The 23806-nt window shown below is 40.7% G+C and overlaps 1 protein-coding gene across 1 annotated transcript; it reads left to right on the forward strand.

Moving 5' to 3' along the window:
* The first annotated feature begins 13000 nt into the window (after positions 1–13000).
* On the forward strand, positions 13001–23436 carry ECHID (enoyl-CoA hydratase/isomerase D). The gene is made up of 9 exons (XM_028256191.2): positions 13001–13432; positions 20153–20275; positions 20675–20776; positions 21684–21722; positions 21812–21910; positions 22121–22168; positions 22351–22446; positions 22617–22739; positions 23117–23436. Exons 1-9 carry the CDS (start codon positions 13157–13159, stop codon positions 23231–23233), a joined length of 1023 nt encoding a protein of 340 aa, XP_028111992.2. The 5' UTR covers positions 13001–13156; the 3' UTR covers positions 23234–23436.
* Positions 23437–23806: the final 370 nt, after the last annotated feature.

Genomic DNA, 23806 nt, shown 5'->3' on the forward strand with positions numbered 1-23806 from the left:
TTGCCTCCATCCAGGACAAACCTCTGCCCGCCAAGTTCAAGATGCCCACCATTGACTCTTTTGATGGTACGACGGACCCAGTCGATCATCTGGAGACTTACCGTACCCTCATGATCCTCCATGCCTTCCCTGACGAGATCATGTGTCAGGCTTTCCCCGTGACACTGAAGGGGTCAGCTCGACTGTGGTTCAGCCAGTTACCAGCAGACTCTGTCTCCACTTTCCAGCATCTCAGCGACTCCTTCTTTAGCCATTTCCTTGGAGCCCAGCGCCAACACCGACCAGCAACCCAACTCCTCAACATCCGTCAGACCGAGGGGGAGTCGCTGCGCAGTTTCGTTACCCGCTTCAACACTGAAGCCCTGCAAGTAACGGAAAACGATGACAAGGTCATCCTCACGGCTTTCATGGCCGGGCTACGATCGTCCGATTTCCTCTTCTTCCTCTCCAAAAACCCCCGACCTCTATGGCAGCCCTACTCTCCAAAGCCCAGAAATACATGAATGCTGAAGATTCACTAGCCGCCCGGCAGGATCCAATAGCTAAAAACCCGACCCCCAGAGAAAAGAGAAAAGACTCAGAACCCAGAAACACCCAGTATAATAGCCAAACACCCCACTATACAGACCGACCCCCCCGCGCTGACCGGTCGACACCAGCCCGACCGCCCGGTCGGTTCGAGCGGTACATCCCCCTTAATTCTCCCATGAAACAAATCCTCAACCAGATCTAACGGGACTACCCCCCTCAAATGGCCCCTACCTTCACGGACCCCTTCCAATCGGAAAGACCAGTCCAAATATTGTCGTTTGCACCAGGACCATGGCCATAACACTGATGACTGCATCAACCTCAAGGATCAGGTCGAGACCCTAATACGTCAAGGGCGTCTTAGCCAGTTCACGGACACCCGCCCACAGCAGAGGCGAAGAACCGAGCCCCTCAGAAACAACCGCCAGCGCACCCCACTCCGGCAGCCAGCCCAACCTAACCAAGGCCATGATCGTCCCCCACAACAGCCTCAGCCGCCAAGTAATCCCCTCCGCCAGTTGGTCAAATCCGAGTCATTTCAGGTGGCCTTGCTTGTGGGGGACCATCCCGCTCCGCTCAGAGGGCAGAACTCAGGAAGATAAGGCAAAGCTTGGACAAAGCAGTTGCCATGGTAGACCGACCCTCCAAACAGCCCGAGCAGTGGACAGAGCCCATCACCTTCTCGGACGCCGACTGTACAGGCATCGGTTATCCTCATGATGACCCTCTCGTCATTTCTGCCCTCCTCTCCAACTATAAGGTCAGACGGGTTCTCATCGACAACGGCAGTTCTTCAGACATCATATTCCTCAACTGCTTCCGCCAGCTCAAGATTGGGGAGGAAAGTTTGTCTCCCCTCCAAACCCCTTTGGTCGGTTTCATTGGCGACCGGGTGACCTCCATCGGCTCCATCAATCTCTCCCTCACCATCGGCGAATACCCACGGCAGACTACCAAGTTGCTCACTTTTCTTGTGGTCGACTGTCCCTCTGCCTACAACATTATCCTTGGTCGCACCGCCCTCAACTCTTTTCAAGCTATCACTTCAACCTACCACCTCGCCATAAAGTTCCCTACTGACCTGGGCGTCGGGACAGTAAGGGGACAGCAGACCGTAGCCAGGGAATGTTATGTCGCCTCACTCAAGGAAGTCAAGCTGAAGGAGGCCATAATCATTGAAGGACTTGACGTCCGAGATGAGGACAAGCTGGCCAGAGGAGAACCGGTGGAGGAGCTCGTTGAGGTTCCCATCGATCCCACCAACCCAATGAAAACTGCCAAGATCGGCAGCCAACTATCCCCCCAAGCTAAGGCCGACCTTACTGCCCTTCTAATTGAGCACAATGATGTATTTGCCTGGACCTATTCAGACATGCCGGGCATTGACCCCTCTTTCATAACTCACCACCTCAGTATCGAACCCCATTTCCGACCTTACCCCCAGAAGCAGCGCATTTTTCATCCAGAGCACAATACTCTTATAGCCGCAGAGGTTGACAAGCTCCTTGAGGCCTAATTCATCAAAAACGTGGATTACCCTAAATGGTTGTCAAACGTGGTCCCAGTCCGTAAGAACAATGGCAAATGGCGACTCTGCGTTGATTACTCTGACCTAAACCAAGCTTGCCCCAAAGACAGCTATCTTCTTCCCCGCATAGATCTGCTGGTCGACGCCACGGCCGGTCATCAAATGCTCAGCTTCATGGATGCTTTCTCTGGGTACAACCAAATCCTGATGCACCCGTCCGATCGGGAACATACATCCTTCATTATCGACTGAGGTACCTACCACTACCACGTGATGCCATTCGGACTGAAGAATGCTAGGGCCACTTACCAACGATTGGTCAATGCCGTTTTCCACCATCAGATAGGTCGGAATATGGAAGTATATGTCGACGACATGCTAGTCAAGAGCAAACTCTCTATTGATCATCTGATCGACCTACGAGAGACCTTCGCCACCCTACGCAAGTACCAAATGAAGCTCAACCAAGAGAAGTGCGCCTTCGCCGTAGGATCTGGGAAGTTCCTGGGTTTTATGGCTAGTTAGCGGGCATTGAAGCTAACCCTTAAAAGATTAAGGCCTTGATTGAGATGCAGTCACCCAGAACGGTTAAGGAGGTTCAAAGGCTCACTGGCCGAGTTGCGGCCCTCAACCGCTTCATTTCCCGCGCAACAGATAAGTGCCTACTATTCTTCAAAGTTCTTCAGCAAACTTTTGAATGGACAACTGAATCTGAAGAGGCTTTTCAGCAGTTGAAGCAGTGCATGGCCAATCCCCCCTTCCTTTTACAAGCAATTACGGGCGAGCCCCTCTTCCTCTATTTAGCTGTCTCCAGTATCGCAGTCAGTGCAGCTCTTATCAGGGAAGACGACCCTGTCCAACGGCCGGTCTACTACATCAGTTGGGCTCTCAGGGGAGCAGAGTAGAATTACCCGCTGTTAGAAAAATTGTCCTTGGCCTTGGTCACCGCCTCCAGATGGCTCCGTCCTTACTTCCAGGCCCATTCCGTAGTGGTTCTCACTGACCAACCCTTGAAGAAGGTCATGCAACAACCCCCATGCTCCTCCTATAGAGTTAATTTCGTGCTCAAATGTGATAAGTGTCAACGTTTTGCCAACATCCCCCATGCTCCTCCTACAGAGTTGATCACACTTTGCAGCCCTTATCCGTTCGCCAAATGGGGGACCGACGTGGTCGGTCCATTTCCCACCGGCCGAGGCCAGACCAAGTTCGCGATTGTCGCCATTGATTACTTCACCAAGTGGGTAGAGGCAGAACCCCTTGCCACCATTATCGAGCGGAACACAACCAAGTTCATCTAGCAGTCGATCGTTTGCAAGTTTGGCATCCCTCAGGCCATCGTCTCCGACAATGGCAAACAATTTGACAACGCCAAGTACAGGAAGTTCTGTGCCGACCTCCAGATTCAACCATGTTTCTCTTCCCCTGGTCATCCCCAGGCCAATGGCCAAGTTGAGGTCACCAACCGTTCTCTCCTAAAGATCATCAAAACTAAGCTAGAAGCTGCTAAGGGACTTTGGGCTGAGGAACTACCGAATGTACTCTGGGCTTACCGAACTACAGCTCGGATTCCCACTGGGGGAACCCCTTTCCGCTTAACATACGGCGCTGAGGCGGTTATTCCAGTAGAAGTCGGTCTACCTACTCTCAAGGTTTTACATCCGGATCCAGCACTAACCGAAGAGCTCCGTCGGGCAAACCTGGACCTAATTAAAGAACTCAGAGAGACCACTGCTATCAAACTAGCCTCATACCAACAGAAAATGAGAACACACTACAACCGCAAAGTCCGACCAAGGGAGTTCGCCGTAGGGGACCTTGTCTTGAGAGAAGCAACTCTTGCCACCAAAAATCTGACTGAGGGTAAACTGGCAGCCAAATAGGAGGGACCTTACGCTATAAAAGCCCGACCATGTCCGGGCACCTACCGACTTCAAGACATGGAAGGTCGAGACCTCCCCCACCCCTAGAACGCTGAACACTTGAAGCACTACTTTCAATAAGTTCCTACTGTTGTATCGCCCAGTTGTTGTATTTTCTTTTTGATGCATAATGTAAACTTTGATCGATTGGACTACACTGTCCAGGACAACAATTCTATATCTTAGCTATCTGTGTGTTGTCTCAATAACATTCTCATTTGCAGCACTTATTAACAGCCTCAGCCAAATTGAGCAACAAAAGCCTCGGCCAGTCCGACCACCAAAAGCCTCAGCCAGACTGAGCACTAAAAGCCTCAGCCAGACTGAGCATTACAAGCCTCAGCCAGCCTGAGCACCGGAAGCCTCAGCCAGTCCGACCGCCAAAAGCCTCAGCCAGACTGAGCACTAAAAGCCTCAGCCAGACTGAGCATTACAAGCCTCAGCCAGCCTGAGCACCGGAAGCCTCGACCAGTTCGACTGCCAAAAGCCTCAACCAAACTGAGCACCAAAAGTCTCAGCCAGACTGAGCACTAAAAGCCTCAGCCAGCCTGAGCACCAGAAACCTTGGCCAGTCCGACCGTCAAAAGCCTCAGCCAGACTGAGCACCAGAAGCCTCGGCCAGTCCGACCGTCAAAAGCCTCAGCCAGGCTAAGCATTAAAAGCCTCAGCAAGATTGAGCACTAAAAGCCTCAGTCAGACTGAGCACTAAAAGCCTCATCCAGACTGAGCATGAAGCACTCGGCCAGACCAAGCCTCAGCCAGCCTAAGCATAGCAAGTCTCAGCCAGACCGAGCGCCACAATTTCAGGTTCAGACTGAGTTAGTTACAACGTCAGTGAATCATAGCTTAGCCCCAACTGAGCACGCGTGCAGGGCTCGCTCAAGGCCATCCATGCAAACTTCATGCTTGTGGAATTAGTAGACACACTTAGTCACAATTCCAGGTCCAAGTCTCTACACCACTCTTTGCTTAGTCAGATTCCAAAGACATTCTTACATGTTTTCTTTACAAGTTAGGTTATTTTCTTCTTAATCTTCTCCTTTTCCCACTCAAGCTCTTACAAGTCAGCCTCTTTCCTTACAAGCCAAGCCTCACTCCATAAACCACTAATCTACTTGAGCAGTGTGGCCGACAAAAACTTATAATTTTATTACATTTTAAATTTCACTCTACATTGAGGAGCTCCAAACTTTACTCTGCATTGAGTTTTTATCACAACTCCAATCCCACTCCGTCTTGAGGAATTCCTAAATTCAGTTTTTATTACAAGTTTAACTCCACTTTGCACTTCACAATGATTCCTACACTAGCTCCATACACAAGCTGCACTTCTCATCCATTTCAGATGCTCAAGCAAAAACAATCAAATGCAAAACGCAACTGAAATTTATTTATTCACAACTTTGTACATAAGTTCATTACAGCAATTCAAAAAAAACAAACAAAAAAAAAAAAAAAACAAACAAAAAACAACACAAAACAAAAACAATTCACTCATTCCTCTTCACTGGAGACGAGGTCTTCTTCTTCCATACCCTCATCCAGAGGGGTTTGGGCCACATCGTCTTCACCAATTGTTACACTACTGAGGTCTAAGTCTGGGAACAGTTCTTCAGCTCTACGTTTGAACATCTTCCAGCCAATGTCCCAGAACTCAGCCATTTCGTGTTTGTAGAAGTCTGACTACTGGAAGCTCTCAATAACTTCTTCTTCAGTTCTACCCCCAGCGGTCACCATCGACGGGCCCACCCCCCCAGACTCCTCCCTCGCCAAGCTGCTGGCGACCGCGACATCCACTGCCATCTGAAATTCAGCAGACCCCTTGAACTGATCCACTGCTGCAACATATAAATCGGGGTAAGCCGCCCTTTCAGAGGCTGCCTTCGCCCTCTCTTCGTCCAGCTCCTTCTACAGGGTCACCCTTTCAGAGGCTGCCTTAGCCCTCTCTTCCTTCAACTCCTTCTTCAGGGTCGCCTTTTCAGCAGTTGCCTTGGCCTTCTCTGCCTCGAACTCCTCCTTCAGGGTCTCTCTTTCAGCAGTCGCCTTGGCTCTCTTTGCCTCCAACTCTTTCTGAAGGCTCTCCTTCTCCCCCGCTGCCTTTGCATGCTCGCCCTCCAGCTCCTTCTACAGACCGTCAATCTTCACGTCTGCCTCATCCTTTTTTCTGACCAGCTCTTCATTACTGGACATCGCCTCTTCATGTTATTTGAGCGCGACCGCGCAGGCTTTTTGGGCCTCTTCCAGCTTCCTCTGCTCGCCAGCTAGCTGGAACTCGAGCGACACAACCTGGCGGCGTTCGTTCTCCAGCCCCAACTTGACCGCTTGCAGCTCAGTATGGGCCCTCTCCCAGTTTACACTCTCCTTCTTCAACCTTGCAAGTGTAGCCTTGGCCTCACTTGCCTTGAGTTTCGCAGCCCCCGCCTTCCTCAGCAGAGCCCCTGCTAAGGTGGTTACCTCCATTTGAGCGGAGCATGACCCCCTCAGCAGTTCAGCCTCATTGAATCTGGCTGCTGAGCGCAAGGCTACCTCTTCCACAATCCCCACAAGGCGGTCTGCCCCTGCCCTGGCTGGGCCTTCTTCTCCCTCCAGCCGCCCAGCCACTGCACGAGCGTGGTAGATTGCAGTAGTCAGACTGACTCCCCCTCCTTGGGGTGCAGGATCCCCCTGGGGCTATTCTCCCCTTCTTGGCTCAGGTCCAGTTGCCCCACCTTCTACTTGCACTCCGAGGGCGGCCCTCGCTACCTCTGTGGCGATCCCCACCACTATTGGGATGACCTCCATCCCCTCCGACGCGATGTCCACCACTTCTGGGACGACCACCCTTCTTGGGGTCTCCTCCACTCCCCCCCTCTCTGCCTCCTTGGCCACACTGGTCTCTTCTGATCTCACTTTCCTTCTTCTCTTCAAGGCAGGCTCTTCTCCACTTCTCCTCACTCTCCTCTTCTTCTTCACTACGCCCCTCACCTCCATCTCCTTCAAAGCCCTCTCCTTCAAGGGATCTGTTGGGGGGCGGTCGTGGCACAAATTCACTTAAGTCTTTTTCCCCCACGGGTTTGGGGCGAGGTCGGATCCTCTCCCTCGCAACCGGCTTTGGCGGTCAGTCTGCCTGCGACTCTTTGAATTTTTGGGCTTTGGCCAAGATGGTCTGGTCCTCCGCCTCTTGAGCCTTCCTCCTTGCCTCCAACTCCGTTCGGTCGAGGTCCCCACCACTCGGCTGTGGACCCAACCCTGCCTCAAACAAAGCCGACGGCTGAACGAGCTCGTCCCATCTAGCCCCTTCCTTCTCCCTCTATTCCTTTACCCTCTTCACCCTCTCCTCTGCTGCTGCTCCCAGCTTTGGCTCCATAGACTTGGTGGGCACTTTCTAAATGGTGCGCACTCCAACCCCTCCACTGGCTGACACATAGAACCACCGTGGTCTCCACCCCTTGATCGACGACGACAGCCCCGCCACCAACCCTTTCCCTGCTGCTGCTTGCAGAGTGACCCAAGTCTTTTGCTGTCCTAAGGCCTTGTAACATGCGAAGAATTTGTCTACTGTCATGGCCGCCCCTTCGTTCGCCTTCGGCCACGCACTTGCACAGGCCAGTAAGATCTTCCATGCATTGGGCATTAGTTGGCCCGGCGCTACCTCCAAACGATTCAGGACATCTACCACCACTTGCGGCAGGGGCAGCCTCAGTCCTCCCTTTAATGCTTCCTCATAAAGGGCAAACTCCCCTGGCCTGGCGTCAGATGGCCTCTTTGTCGACATCGGCAACAATAACTCTATTTCAGCAGGCACCTGGTATTTTTTGCGAATAGCCTCCAAATCTGCTGCAGTAACCGTTGATCTATCTGCCTTTGTATGCCAGTGATCTGGTTCTGCCTGGCTGATTGGCTTTGGAGCTGCTATCATGGTGGAACCATGGGATCGTACCACCGACTCCCCCACCCTCTCCATCCTATATTGCTGTGCTAACTCCACTGCATCATCATCACCAAGTGGATCCACCCTGACATTCGCAGCTTCTTCATGGGCCATTTCTATGGTATGTCTGCGAATCGCTTCGGATGCAGGTGCAAGGAAATTGAAAAAGTGTTGCAGAGGTGTATCGTGAGCAACAAAGGAATTCACACTTGGAATATTTTGATTTTTCGTAAACAAGTAGGTGAATCGAATAATGCCAAAAGCCCACAGTTTGCCCGTATTCCAAAGATCCCAATTAATTTTCGCCAGTTTGAAAACTTTTCAAATCATCCGCCAAAACTGTCTTTTCAACACCCATAATGACCTATCGTTTCATTTCTGATCTAACGCCTAATCTCCCCTCCCACGCGGGATGTTGCTTCGTGTACGACCACGATCCACTGTCTCCTCCCCTTACCCTGTCTTTTCCACTTCAAATCACCACGTGACACGCCGCCTCTCGAGCCCCACGCCCCTCCACCTCACTCTTCGCGGTCGGCCCTCCTCGTGGTCGACCCTCCCACTCGGCTAACCTTCGCGGTCAGCCCTCTTCGTGGTCGACCCTCCCACTAGGCCAACTTTCGTGGTCGGCCCTCTTCGTGGTCGACCCTCCCACTCGGCTAACCTTCGCGGTCAGCCCTCCTCGTGGTCGGCCCTTCCACTCGGTCACCCTGCACGACCAGACCACCTCCTGGTCGGTTTCCCCTCTCGGTCACCACTGCCAGTCGACCTCTATCCTGCCAATCCCTAACACCCTTAGTATTCCCTTCGTTAGACTAAAGTTGCACTCGGGAATGGGGGACTACTGAGGTGTATAAGCCCATGAAGGCCATGAATCACTATGAACAACCCAAGCACATCACTTGGAGCCCAATACATAACCCAGCTGGTGAGGTCCAGAACAGCTGGAATCCAACATGGCATAAAGAGCCAATGACATTCAGACACATGGCAGGTGAAGGAAGAGCCACATCAGCAGACAAAGATCTGCAAAATTATTGCCACTGCACATCACCATTAATGCAGCCCATCACAGCATTTATTACGACAACACCTCTTCGTCGGAACAGGACCCCCTTACCCTGAACAAGGTAAGCTACAACATAGACTTTCGGCGAGGAGGGCAGGTCGGAAGGGACAACGAAATGATTACCAAAGAATATAAGCAAACGTTAAAGACAAGAAGAAGGTTAAGCTTTTCTATCTCTAATCTCTCCCTATACACTCTACTTCTCTTCCTAACTTGCTCGTCGGAGGGTTCACTGGGGGACTACCCCGTTCCCCGTTGAACTTGTTTGCAGGTTATCCAGTGGGCTTGATCATTTGGACCTGGGCTTGAGGAGCTTGGACCAGTCCGATCCATTCATTGGAACAAACTGTATCATCACAAGCAAATGACTTTCAGATCCAAAACTATAATATGGATGAGTAAGCATCATCTGGAGATCAATTAAACTATATGAACGACTTATTGTGCACAAAAAAACAACGCTCAATTAGTATGCATTAATGTGTGTTTGGGAGGAGAAAGATTGGGTGCACACCTAATCTTTGACATAGTGCATAAAGTGGTTGCCCGTGACTTGAACCCATAACTTCAAGGTTTTACCCATCACTTACTGTGCACAGTTCTGGAAAATTCTTATGAAAAAAGATATGCAGTCTGCAGAGCAAGAATGAGAATAAATAAGACATACATATACACTACAACATGGATATCATAGAAATTAAAATCTAAGAAAAAAGCAGATAACACTGAGTTCAGGGCCTTCAGGCCATTCATCAGCTCCATGGCCATGACAAATACTACTTAGCTATAGAAATTAATCTCTCTTGAAAATAAAATACAGTTTATTACTTGTACACAAATCATAAAGAAAGGATAGACACAATTTAAGGAAAAATAACTGTACTTCAACAGCCCGCCCATTCCACACAGCAGCACAACCATATAAAATTTCACATATAAATTACAATAATCTCACTCTAGTTAAAAAGAAAAAGAAAGTATCTCCAACCATCTACCAGTGAGCTTTTTATTTTTAAATTCAAAATCAGAGGCAAATAACACTATGAGTTTCAGCATCGCTTTTGCTTGGATGAAACAAACCCCAGCTGGGGCAAAAAGAACAATTCAGTCCTTTCTCAAGTTATTTCCAGCTACTCCTGCCCTATTTACCTGGAATGCAAATCGTTTTGGTACGAAGAACGAGAATGGAAACATGATACACTACATGCTATAAAATGTGATACGATAAGGGTAGACTTCTTAACTTGACATCTAAATTTTTTCTTCAAAACACAGTTCTATGAGCACTATGATCCATTGTTTAACATTTTATCAATCTAAAACCACCACTTCATCAATACTTTATTTCATTATATTTGACTTTTTCCTTATTAAAGAGAACTTTTAATAAAGAACATAAAAAAATTATGGAATCGCTTTGGATCACTAAATTCACTCTTTTTCGAAACTTACATTTGAAAACATAAATCGCTAAGGTGTTAGTGTTTTCCGACAACACTGTGCCAACACTTTATGATAAAAGTCAACATTACAAATAAATTTTTTTATGAAAATAGAAGAAAGGGCAACACAACAACAAACATGACCATCCAATAAACTAATATGCTCATAATTCATCAAAGATTTCATAATTTCCCTGTATAAAATTCACTACCGTATAAATAAACATAACTAAAATAGAGGGAATTTGACCATATTAGCAAGATTCCAAAAGAAATGTGACAATGAAGACCACTCAATAACAGAGCATTCATGACCTTCTCATAATAAGTGATCCATCAATGCGCTCCTGCAGGTAATAGACTTGCATGCTTGAGAATTTAGTCAATACACGGTGAATTACATCAATGGACATTGGGCAAATGGAAAGAATGGGCAGCTACAAATATAGAATTTTTTAAAAAAAAGGGTGTAATTAGATGTTTATAGATAAAATTATACATTATTTGCATGCCAAATTGCCAATTCTCGATGAGAATATTGTGATCTTGAAATCAAGACCAGCGATGAGAACATTTAACTTGACCAAAAAAAAAATTAACCTTGCTTGGTTCCATTTTTCTAAAAATAGTTTTCAGAAAATTCTACTTTGTTATTTTTCGTGTTTTTTTGTTTTTACTGAATTTTTTTAATATTTTATGCAAATTTTTTACTTTTTAAATACACCTAACATAAATACACCTAAAAAGTAAAAAAATTGTAAAAAAAATCTTTTAAAAATTCACTAAATACCAAAAATACAAAAAAATACAAGAATTCAGTACATTTTTTTGTATTTTTATGTATTTCTCAATTTTTTAAAATATTTTTTCACAATTTTTTTACTTTTTAGATACATCTAAGTAAGGTGCATCTAAAAAAGTAAAAAAAATGTTTAAAATTTTAAAAAATTCACTAAAAGCAAAAAAATACGAAAATCAAAAAACTTAATTTTCAAAAAATTTAATTCAGAAAACTCAAACCAAACACACTGGTTGCTTTTAGTTTGATAATCAAGTTCACATGGAAACAACAGAGCTCACATAAATAATGAGCTTATAGTAGTCACATAACTGATGAGCTCATACTTGTCAATGGACCAAAACGATCATCTAACATTATGCATTCCTCCAGCACATGTACGCATTGTAAACAAACCACAAAATAAACTCCACGGCTGGAAACACTATAATAATATAACTTGTATTCAACCCGTTTTGTTTGTGCCATTGTGTTCCATAAGATTTATGATGCAGCCAACCTCAAATAATTCAGACAAAGGCTTGAGTTGTGAAAAATTATGATGCTCACTAATTTACATTTCATTTCAACCACGCCAGAACATAATGGTTTGATCTTTTCCGACTGACAAAATAAAAATGTACATGAATCACAAAAATAAAAATTACAAAAAATTGAAATTTAAAATTTAAAATACAAAAGTGAGGCAATTGCAAGGCAATTTGGGAATGAAAATCTGTACTTGTTGGACAGGACAGTTGGCCCAGTAGTCCATGTAATTGTCCCTTGAGACCGTCAGAGGTTCAGGTTTGAGTCGATGCTGTGGCCCTGTCATTATAGTATAACTTACTAATCCACTAATATCATATCCTATAGTTTGCCCCCCCCCAAAAAAAAAAAAAAAAAAAAAAAAAAAAAAAAAAAAAAAAAAGATTATAGACAGCCAGAGCTTACAAACTTTAACAAATGGATTTGAGTAATACAAACAAACACAATCTTCTAAATACAAAGAAGAAATACAAGCTAACATTCAAATAAGTCACAGATTTAATAATTCACCACTTCAAACAAAAAAAAAATCAACAATAAATTGAACTCTCCTAAAACATTATAAAGAGCTTCAAAATAAAAAAATAAAAATAAAAATCAACAATTTGAGCACATTCACACCACATGGCATTGATGTGGCATCAAAATGTGCCATGCCACATGGCACATTATTATGTGGTGGTGCCCCAGGGGCAATGAATAATTTCTCTATTAGATGATTGTGAGAGAAAAATTGATTGATTGGTGTGTAGGATGTGATATTTTATCTTATTGACTATTTAATTTTTTTTTTGTCTTTATTGATTATTTTAACCAAAACCAAACATCCCAAATAAGGGCTTGTTTGAGAATTTACTATTTTAGTAAAGTTTGTAGCATTTATAAAAAAAAAAAGAAAAAAATAATATGATAACTTATAATAATTTTTTAATTTTTTTAACATATTAACGAACAAGATCTAAGATTTAATGGGCAACAGGTCTAATAGGACCGATGAGTAATTTTTCCTAAATTTGATATAGTTTAAGATTATTTGTATACTTCTTAAGATTTATTTAAAATACGAATTATTTCTTATTATTTAAAAAATTATAAATATCTTATTATCAGAATTTTTTATCTAACAAAATTAATTAAAAAAATAAAAAATTTAACAATTATCTTATACAATAATAAAATTATTTAGATTATTAATTAAAATAAATTTTTAACATAATTAAAAATTATTATCAAGAAATCGTATTTTAAGAAGAAAGTAAAAAAAAGAAAAAAAAAAAAAAAACGTTATCTTATCCGCCCAGTCCTACCGGGTCAGAAAACGAAATCCCAAGATCCCCAACCACTATCCTGTGAAGAAGTACAAAAACACACCATCTTGATATCCTTCAAAAACAGAGCAAATTAAAAATTCACACATAAAACAAGCCATGGCAGAGAACGAAATCAACACCATGAAAAGGAGACTGGCCTCTGTGACCAACCATATTGCTCCCATGAGCATCAGTGGTTCGATTGGGCTGTGCAATTGCAGTGCGTCTTCTTCTTCTTCTTCTTCTTCTTCTTCAATGAACGATAGATATCACCGAATACACGGTGAAGTCCCGACCCACGACCCTGTTTGGAGACTTGTTGATTGTGATGAGAATGGCAAGGAGTTCACCGACATTGTCTACGAGAAAGCTGATGGCGAATCCATTGCTAAGGTCCAAACTTTTTCTCTTTTTTATTTTTTATTTTTTATTTTTTTTGGGGGGGATAAATTTAGCAGTGAAATGTGTGAAACTGTGATTGGTGATTTTAGAAAATGCAAAATGACTTTATGGATGATATTAATTTATATGTGTTTGTATCAGTTGGGCTAGTTGTACAGAATTTTTTACAGAGTTAGATAGAGATGTGAGGTAAGAGGTGAGTGGCATCCATCATATCTGGAATCACTATTTGTTTCACATATGTGATCTATTGTGTGAAAATTTTTGTGCATTTAGATTTACTCATGCTATAAATTAATGATCTCTCACTATTATCATGTTTTGTTTACCATCTTATAAGTCAACATTGTATTTGTAACTTAAACCAATAGCGTTATTGTTGTTTAAATATGGAACACAGGTTCAATGAGTCAGCTTCACAAACTATTGTAAATTGGGTTGGGTTTAGAATCCGGACCCGATTGGGTCGCCTATGATGGCGTGACCCAGTTAAAAAGACCCAAATGATATAACAGATTATATCTTAAGATATGAGATAATCTTGATAATATAAGATAATGTATCAATCTTATGCGTCTCCTAACTCTCCTATATAAACAGAATTTGGGTTCTGTATTTGACACAACAAAAATTATATGTTCTCTCTTCCCATAAACCATTATGCCTTTGTATTGTGAATAGTGTGAGTAGTTCTCTAGTAGTTCTACTCCACTGCTGGGAATTATTCGAAGTCATCAATGGAGGCACATGATTCACCCACATGATCTATGGATTCAGTTTGAGCATAAAAGGTATGCCCGAATCTATTTATTTTTGCTGTGTATTATTTTTTATTTTTCCTACATTGGTATCAGAGCTATTGTTAGGTGTTTTCGTGTTATTTGTGCATGAATATATGTATAGATATGGTTTTTTGAACCATCTCTGATTGTCTTGAATTTTATATATGTTGTAATCTATATTATTTAGATCATTGTGCAAAGTTTTGCAGAAATCGGATGGTCGGATTTTGAATGGAGATTTATATCTGATTTTTGTAACTTTGATTGCATGCTAGTTTTACATGCTTTGTTTTTATGTCATGAAAATTATATATTTGAAATCCTTGTTTCGAGACCTTCGAAATGGTATATTATGGGCATGATTCTGACTTACGGTTGAAAAGAAAACTCAAATCCTAATTTTAGGGGAGAGTTGAAGAAAATGATGAAATTGTTGATGTAAGCGCTGTGGCTGCACCAGGCGCTGGGATGCGTCAGCACGTGCCACGTGTGCAAGCCGTGCCCTGAGCTGAGGCACGAAAGGCGCTGGTTGCCTGCAGTTATTAAGGCGTTGTTTGTTTGTTTGTTTATAATTCAAAACCACGTTAATTGCTTTATAATTCTAATTGAAGCATGGCTTGTACCGTTGGACTTGTAATTCATTTGTATACAATATGTTAAAGGTTAAGAATTTTTTGAAAAAATAAAATATTTTTCATTAATGAATAACTCAATATTTTACATTAAATTGCTTTTGGAGGAGCATGACTTGGATTCTAGACTTGAAATTTTTATAGTAGACTACTGTTATGTAATCTTATTTACTAGTATGAGTTTTGTATTTTTTCAGATTCTGTAATATTTATTTATGATTTTCTATATAATTATTAATTACTTATAAATCTAGAAAATTGCAGAAATTATAGAAATATGTTATGCCATTATTTAAATATTATATACATCATATTAAGTTCTTTTAAATGATTAGAACTTGTAGTATGTTGTTATTTTAAATAGCATAATTTATTTATATTGGTGAATTTTAATTTCATGATTAAATATTCTAGCATGTTTTCTTTTATAAATTATATTGAGATGTTATCATGTGGAGTTAAATATTTTATCATGATTTAGACATGCCATAGTTAGTGGGAGGTTGTTCAGTTGAGAGAAATCTTTGTAGATTTACTCCCAAAAACTAATATTTTGCGCATTAATTAAATAAAATTTTGGATAATTGTCACTTGTGGCGCAAGAAATGATTACGAGCATAACGAATTTTCAATCTTACGACTTCTGTAACATTGTCACTATTTAATTTAGATTTTTGCGGCAAAATTATATTATGATATACTAATCAAATTAATCCCAATGCTCATTTTTTTCTCTAATTGACTTAACTTCTGGAAGTTAATTTGGTTGACCTAGATTTAGTAGAGATATTCAAATGTGAATAATGTAATCCTATTCTTTAAATGTGCAAAAAGTCTTGGAGAATTTAGGTCAAACCTTAATTGAGCCAAAGAAAGGAAACATGACTCAACGTCGCCGTGGTTTTATTGCCTTGTTGGGCGCAATAAAAACTGATGTGTGTGCTATGATTAGCATCGTGCTAAGTAGTTATTTGAGTTGTGTTTAGTTTTGAATGAGGTGGCGAGTATCTATTTGAGTTGTGTTTTAGAAAGCTCTGTGACGAGAAATTTATTATTCCTAGTACTCAGCAACACAATGGTGTAGTAGAGATAATGAATTAAGTATTGTTTATGTTAAATGGATGATGGTGCAATATGTTTCCCAATTGGGAATTGCACTTTAGTTTGTTGCCTATGTCCCTAACTAAGTGCCCTTCATATCAGATTTTACACTCCATTTGAGTAATGGGTTACAGAGAGCCATTTGTGGGTGATCTATAACCATCAAGCAGCTTATCTTTATTTTACTTCTCATAAGGTTGCGAAGTTAAGGCCTAGAGTTCTATGGCGCATTATTGTATGCTGTTTTGTAAACGCTCAGGGTCATGTAGCGCATTATTGTATGCTGTAATGTAAACCCTCCGGGTCATGCACTTATAGGTGAGCAGCTTTATGGGAGTATAACTAAGTTACATAAAGTTTTCTTGGTAAATGTGACATGAATAGAGTTTTAGAACTCTATAAGATAGAGAATTTTAAGTATGGCGCTTTATGTAGCCTAGTTGAAAATGGAAAGAAATTTTCAATATCTTAGGGATAGTGGGAGCGATATGCCTACTAGTAGATTACTCCATTGGAGAAGAATACTCTACATTCTTAGTTGCGTGGTAGCGAATGTGAAAGTTTTTCACGTCATCATTAAGTGATTGAGAGGGAAACATTCATGAATGCTCCTCAAGATGGTAAAGAGTCTAGGATAATGCCAAAGGCTCTCTCTAGTCCCCTATTTTTAGAAAGTGGATCGATGTTGCGCATTTTGAGACAAAGTCTTTGAGAATTAGCCATTTTTAGGATTTGGTTGACTTTCCGCTATGACGCGAAATTGTTTTAAAGTTATGCGCGATTTGGATAGTCATTTTTTGAGGAAGGTGTAGACCACAAGAAGACTTCCTCCTAGGGAGTGAGGTTATTTCGACTTAGGTAATGATTGACATGAGTTTGGAACTTTACTTTGTGGACATTGTGACCTAACTTCTCGTTGGAGAATTGGATGAGTAGATTCGTAGGGATTTTACCTAATGCTTTTATGGTGAAAAGTTAGGGGCACAAAAAGATTGCTAGTTTCAATAAATCTTTTATGGCCTAAAACAGTTATCCAAATAGTGGTTCTTAGATTTCATCGAGCCATGATGGGCCAACGATGATCGATGAAGACCACTGAGGCATTATCAATATTCCAAAAGAAGTTTTTTCCTTACTTAGTCATTAGAAGCTAGGAATATATAGGGTTGCCACTGCCTAGGGTTGGCAGTCATCTATTTTAGACATGATGGACATGGGTGATGCAATTTGTATGCTCGGATGTACGATCCTTAGAGATTATTCTGGAAGAATTCTCGATTTGTCTTTGATGACTTACATAAGGAATATCCTAGAATGATTCTAAATGCGAAATTGCAAATCCATTGACTTACCTATTGGTAAAAGCTAGAGCCTCAACTATTGAGTGAATCCTCAGATTATCTTTGGGAGAAACAGATTATCTGTATTTCTTGATTTTTTGTTGTGAGAGCCTGAAGTACGCTATGTGGGCATATTCCGCATAATGAGTGTTATCTTTTGTAAATGGTCAACTGAGTAGTTTAGACCTTGATCTTGCTCATTAGACTGTGGATAGGATGCTCTACTAGCAGTGTATAAATTTGCCCCTTGTAAGATTCAATGCGCTAGTTGGACGCATCTTGAATGAACACAAATTGGTCACGAAAATATCTTTAAAGAGGTAATTGTGCAAGAGATAGTGATCTTGAACCACTTCATATGAGGTGCACATGGTGGATTCCGTTGTATATGCTTATTGCAAGAGGTGCCGATAGGGCTTATGTTTGTAATCTAGAATTACGCAAACTGTTGTTGTGGTTTTTCAATCAATCACTTATTTTTGTGAGAATATGGGACATTGATACTATTATGGTTTGTGTCATAATGATTAGCAGGCAAGATTGGCTCACTCACACGAGCAATTGCCCTTGGCGCTTGGTAGCGAGCAAGGATGAGACTAGCGGTTTATTTTATTTAGAGCCAAGAGAGGCTTAAATTATCCACTATGTATATCGCCTTGGTTACAACCAAGATGAGGTTGTGTTAAAAACCAAATATGGATGTTCGTACCCACTTTCCATGTCATGCTTGCTATGATTAGCCAAATGTGAGATCTCATTTGGTGGCTGGAAGGCGAGTAAAAAGAGAATTCGGGTTAGGTGCTGAAAGCGACTAGACTAAGATCTGTATGATGTGTCAAGTATGATGTCACTCTTTGGAAGAGTCACTCCACGGTAGGATGTGTTCATACTACATGTGCTTGGCGACTAAGGAATGAGGTGAGAGAATGGATCCCTGCTTCCTCACCGTGTGAGTCTTACATGTCATTATTGGTATGACTTTCACTTATGTACCCTTTTGTGACCTTTGACAATGTCATAAGGTAAAAGGTTGATGTTCTACGACTCTGGTATGTTACCTGAGGTCATGTATGATTCGGCCTTAACGGACATCGCTAGGAAAGTGTTCAATTCTGAACTAAATCGCATGAGAGCGAAGGGAAATCATCTAGTATTACACCACTGTTGTATATTCACTGTTGACAACTCACATCGCTCTGTATGAGAGGCGGATTGAGTATGAATATATTGCAAGAATTGAGAGGATAAAACATGCTCTTTTGAGGGATTAGAGATGTTTTTTAGACTATTGTAATTAGATGGGTTTGGGGTATATGAGACACTATTTTTATTTTTGGGTTGATGTCTCTATGCTGGCTCGTTTTTGAGTTTCTAGTGTAGAACTCCCACATACAGGTGTTCTCAGCAGTCTCATGGTCCATCGGCTAGTATGATTGCGTTTATTAGGTAGATTGAGATACAAAATGCGTAGTGTCATGCTAGTGCATGTTCGAGTAGGAGATGTTGGAAATTGGGTCGGGTTTAGAACTCGAACCCAATTGGGTTGCCCATAGTGGCATGACCCGGTTAGAAAAAATCCAAATGATATAACAGATTATATCTCAAGATATGGGATAATCTTGATATGAGATAATCTTGATATAGGATGGACATTAAACTCTCCTATATAAACAGAACTTGGGTTCTGTATTTGACACAACAAAAATTATATGTTCTCTCTTCTCATAAACCATTCCGCCTTTGTACTGTGAAAAGTGTGGGTAGTTCTCTAGTAATTCTACTCCATTGCTAGGAATTATTTGAAGACATCAATGGAGGCACGTGATTCACCCACATGATCCATGGATTCGGTTTGAGAGTACAAGGTATGCCTGAATCCGTTTATTTCCACCGTGTATTATTTCTTATTTTTCCTACACAAACATAATTTGACGGGGATGAATCTGATTTACACCTCTTACATTTTGTGCTCTTCCCCCCCCCCCCCCTCCCTCTTGGTACGTAGCATTATTGCTGTATTTTAAATATTTGTAGAGAAACAATTATTGCATACCCCCAGAGGGTATTGCCATGGTGGTTCCCTCTTGTATTGTGATTGGCATAGACAGGGGAGTCCACGTATTTATTTTGGTGTTTAGAAAACAACACAAGGGGCAAAGCTATTTGTGATTGGTTGAAATTACTACATGGCATTGCCTTGTGCTACCCTCCTAGCATCCAAAAATCTTTCATTTGTAGAGAAACTTAATTTAGTAACCATGTACATAACATTGAGCTCTCCATGTGGTTGTTTGCAACCATACACACGAAGGCATGTGAAGGAATGGTAGATCAATAATTATAGAAATATTCATGATACTTATTTAGTTTCTTGACAAAATTGATTACCACCCTATACTTTTGCTCATTGTTAGGAAGATAAAAGTGGAAACAATCGTTTGGATGTACAAAACTAGTGTTGGATGTGTGTAGTCATGTGTGTCATGTTGCATTTATATTAGGCAAAAGATATCCCCCATTTTCAACTGACATCTAGCTACACAAAATTGCAGGACTTTGAACTGTTTGTACTTTCTCTTGGTTATACTAATACAACTCTATTAAAATGCAAGAAATGAAATGTTCCATAAACTTTTTGTTGTTTTGTTTGTTTGTTTGTTTTTTGCCTCTTCCATTGCACCTGCTGCTAGTGTAGTTATTTTGTTTCTCTTTCTTTGAATTGGCTTCAGGCTTTGTCTATTACCAATTCAAACCTCCCATGTCATTATATTCTTTTGAGCTAACGATGGTTGGCCACAGCCAATAGTGCATTTCTGGAGATTTACCATCTTTATATTCTCTCTCATTCTTTTGTAGATAACTATCAACAGGCAGGAGCGCAGAAACGCTTTCCGTCCACATACAATTAAGGAGCTTATTCATGCATTTAATGATGCTAGAGACGATAGTTCAGTGGGAGTCATCATTCTTACCGGAAAGGTAACTTTCCTGTATTCATTTGGTTAATACAACATAAATCATAAAGCATAACTAAAGTTCATGAACTAACTCTGGAGATGCCCTAATAATTGCAGGAAATTAGGACTTTATTTTTTATGTTGTGATCATATGAAAACATAGACTTTGAGCCAAGATCGTAAAGAGTAGAGATTTTGATATTCATTGAATTTCTCTTCTAATTGGCAAATTGAATATGCTATGGAATAGTACAGTGCATTATCCGATGTGATGTTTTAACAAGTGATTGCTTTGGAGGAAGTAACACGACTTCCTCATTTCTTCATTCTGCAAACAATTCAATTAGTTTTTGTCTATGGATTACCCTGATTGCTTGCATGCCCGAGGGTAATCTTAATGTGTGTTTTGCTACTGTTCCAGGGAACCAAAGCGTTTTGTAGTGGTGGAGACCAGGCATTGAGAAGCAAAGATGGCTATGCTGATTATGAAAATTTTGGTCGCCTTAATGTTTTAGATTTACAGGTAAATAACTTAAAGCTGCTATAACTTATTTTATGAGTTTGAAGCCATTCATACTCCTATATCACTTGCATGTTGAACTCCCCTTTTTTTTTTTTTTTTAATATTTTTTTTTATATTTTTTAAAAAAAAACATTTTATTATCAAAAAAGAGTGAATGATATAATGAAACATAGAACACATCCCATAAGAGACCTTTTGTCAAAGGAGAGGCAAGATGATGCAGGGGAAACGTATGGAATGAATGAAAACACAAGGAAAACACTAACAATATAGAAAAGAGAACAAATTCTCTAAAATTTTATTACTCAAAATTGCTTAATAGCCTCAAAGGTTTACAACTCAATTTATAGCAAACAACACTTGGTGACCAGGCCACAATCCATGTCCCAAAGCAAGCCAATTCAAAAAACCGCCAAAAATAGCATATTTGAGTTAGACTAAAATATGAGATCTAGAATATAAAAGAAGCTTCCTAGAAAAAACATGACTCAACATGTATTTATTTAGACCTTGAAATTAAGTATTCGAAATCTTTCCAAATATAGTATTCTTAATTTGGAGGCCTAAATCTAGCCCAGGTCACTGCATAACTATGAGTGAAACTTCTTGGGCCATTTCGGATTGACTATGGATGCTTTGGGCCTGATCTGATGACCTTGTGAAATCAGCAAAATTACCGTTTTTCCATTAAATGGTCAAACTACTTCAAGAACTTGTTGTCAATCACAAGAAAAGACCACCTAGTCTACTAAAATTTCCCCCCTATGTCATTCACAAGGAAAGTTTTTAGTTGATGACAAAGTAAACAATAAGACTCTTGGAAAATCAGCTAACTAGTTATATGTTACTTTTCCTCCTTTGTCGATTCAAATTTATAAATATGTATGCTGTTTCTACTTTCATACAGGTACAAATTCGACGTCTTCCAAAACCTGTTATTGCTATGGTAACCTGTTTCTCCCACTTTAAAACGTTCTCACTTCAGTTTGTATTATTTGGTTCGTATTATACATTATCTCTTTTTCTTGAAACAAGGTTGCAGGTTATGCTGTCGGTGGAGGACACGTATTGCATATGGTTTGTGATCTAACAATTGCAGCAGACAATGCTATTTTTGGTCAGACGGGTCCAAAGGTGCCGTGTTTTTCTTATATGGATATACACATACATTTTTATCCTTTCGTAAATTGAAATCAGTAGTTTGACAAGTATGCTTGAACTGATTAAACACGTTAACCTTGCATTTTTTTTGTTTTGCTTTTTTCCTCTCATTTTTGATCATATCATGTAGAAAAATTAATCTTTTGTGAGCATATACTAGTTTTGATATTAGGCACGTTGCAGGTTGGAAGCTTTGACGCTGGTTATGGAAGTTCCATTATGTCCCGTTTGGTAAGTTTCGAGAGTGAAGGTGCTTTATTCTGTGCCAAACCTTTGTTTTGGTGCAATAACCAATGCTAATAGTTTTTGCCAAACCTTTTGTTCTGTTGTTATAGCCACTTGATCTTATGGGAAATGTGTTTTGATCTAAATTTTAAATTTGGTATTGTAAAAATTTAATTCTGGTTAGACAGGTCGGGCCTAAAAAAGCACGTGAAATGTGGTTTCTGGCAAGGTTCTACACTGCTTCTGAAGCCGAGAAAATGGGACTTGTCAACACAGTTGTCCCGGTGAGTTCAAATTATAGCTATCAATACCATTTCATTTTTAGTTCTTGAGCATAACATAGCTAATAAGCTCTCTCTCTCTCTCTCTCTCTGTTGTATATTTTATGAACTACATAAATATATAGCATCCGCATGCATATGTTATTTTGTGTTTTGTTTATTTGTATATATAGCTAGAGAAGTTAGAACAAGAAACGGTTAAGTGGTGTCGAGAGATCTTAAGAAACAGTCCAACTGCAATTCGGGTGCTGAAAGCAGCTCTTAATGCTGTTGATGATGGCCATTCTGGACTCCAGGTATCATTATTTCCAACTTCGTTAATACAACAATGTTAGGAATACAAATGAAATTTACAAAATGGTACACAAATGTGAGACAAAGGGTGAAATTCACATAATGAGACACAGATGTGAGATTCAGTGAATTTAATGTAGTTGTGACCTTTATCTCACATCTGTGTCTCGTTTTGTGAATTTTATCTGGGCACTTATTCTTATTAATATAAGCACTGCAAGTTGATATAACCAAATTGTTGCAATTGTGGACTCTATTGATTCAATAATTACTGCAGTCAAGTCCCATAAAGCCAACAATTATTTTCTGATACATGAATAATGTACAAAAAGATTGTATCAATCTTCAGATTAGTTCTAATTTTTCATTTGATGTGTAGGAACTTGGAGGAAATGCCACACTGATGTTCTATGGAACCGAGGAAGGTAATGAGGGGAAGATGGCATATATGGAGCGTAGACGGCCAGAGTTCTCAAAATTCCCCCGGCGACCTTAATGTTGTGTCAATTCGTCCCATGAAATAATTTCTTCTGACACGCTGACCTTCATGACTTAAGTGCTTCTGCGTGATCATTAAAAATCTCAATTTTTTTTTTAAGGCTTGTTAAACAAAGGCAGAGAGAAGAAATCATTTTTCTTGTTGTGTTGTAATTTATTTGTTTATTTTTATGATCTATCTATGGCCATATTAACAATTAATCTGCTTATGTTTCTTTGATGTGCCTAGAGAGTTTAGATTAATCATATTAACAATTATATGACTTAGTTTAGCATTTTTTAATTTTATTTTTTTAAATTAAGATGCAATAATAAGTATTGATGAGGATTAATTGCAACTTTTTGATCCCAGATGAGTCTTCTTTGGAAAATAGAAACTAATAAATTATGCTTTGCTTCTTTTTGTTTGATTACTTTTTCACTCTGACCCTTAAAATTTGTTTTTTCGTACTTTGACCTTTCATGCTTCAATTTTTTCCCAATTTATTCCTAAAGTTAATTTCTATTAAAAATTATATAGAACCTTTTCTCTTTGTGATCTATGTAAAGGTTGTTCTGTAACTGGGACACC

This window comes from Camellia sinensis, chromosome 15, assembly GCF_055761805.1.
Source record: "Camellia sinensis isolate YWXY chromosome 15, ASM5576180v1, whole genome shotgun sequence".
In the NCBI taxonomy this organism is placed as follows: Eukaryota; Viridiplantae; Streptophyta; class Magnoliopsida; order Ericales; family Theaceae; genus Camellia; species Camellia sinensis.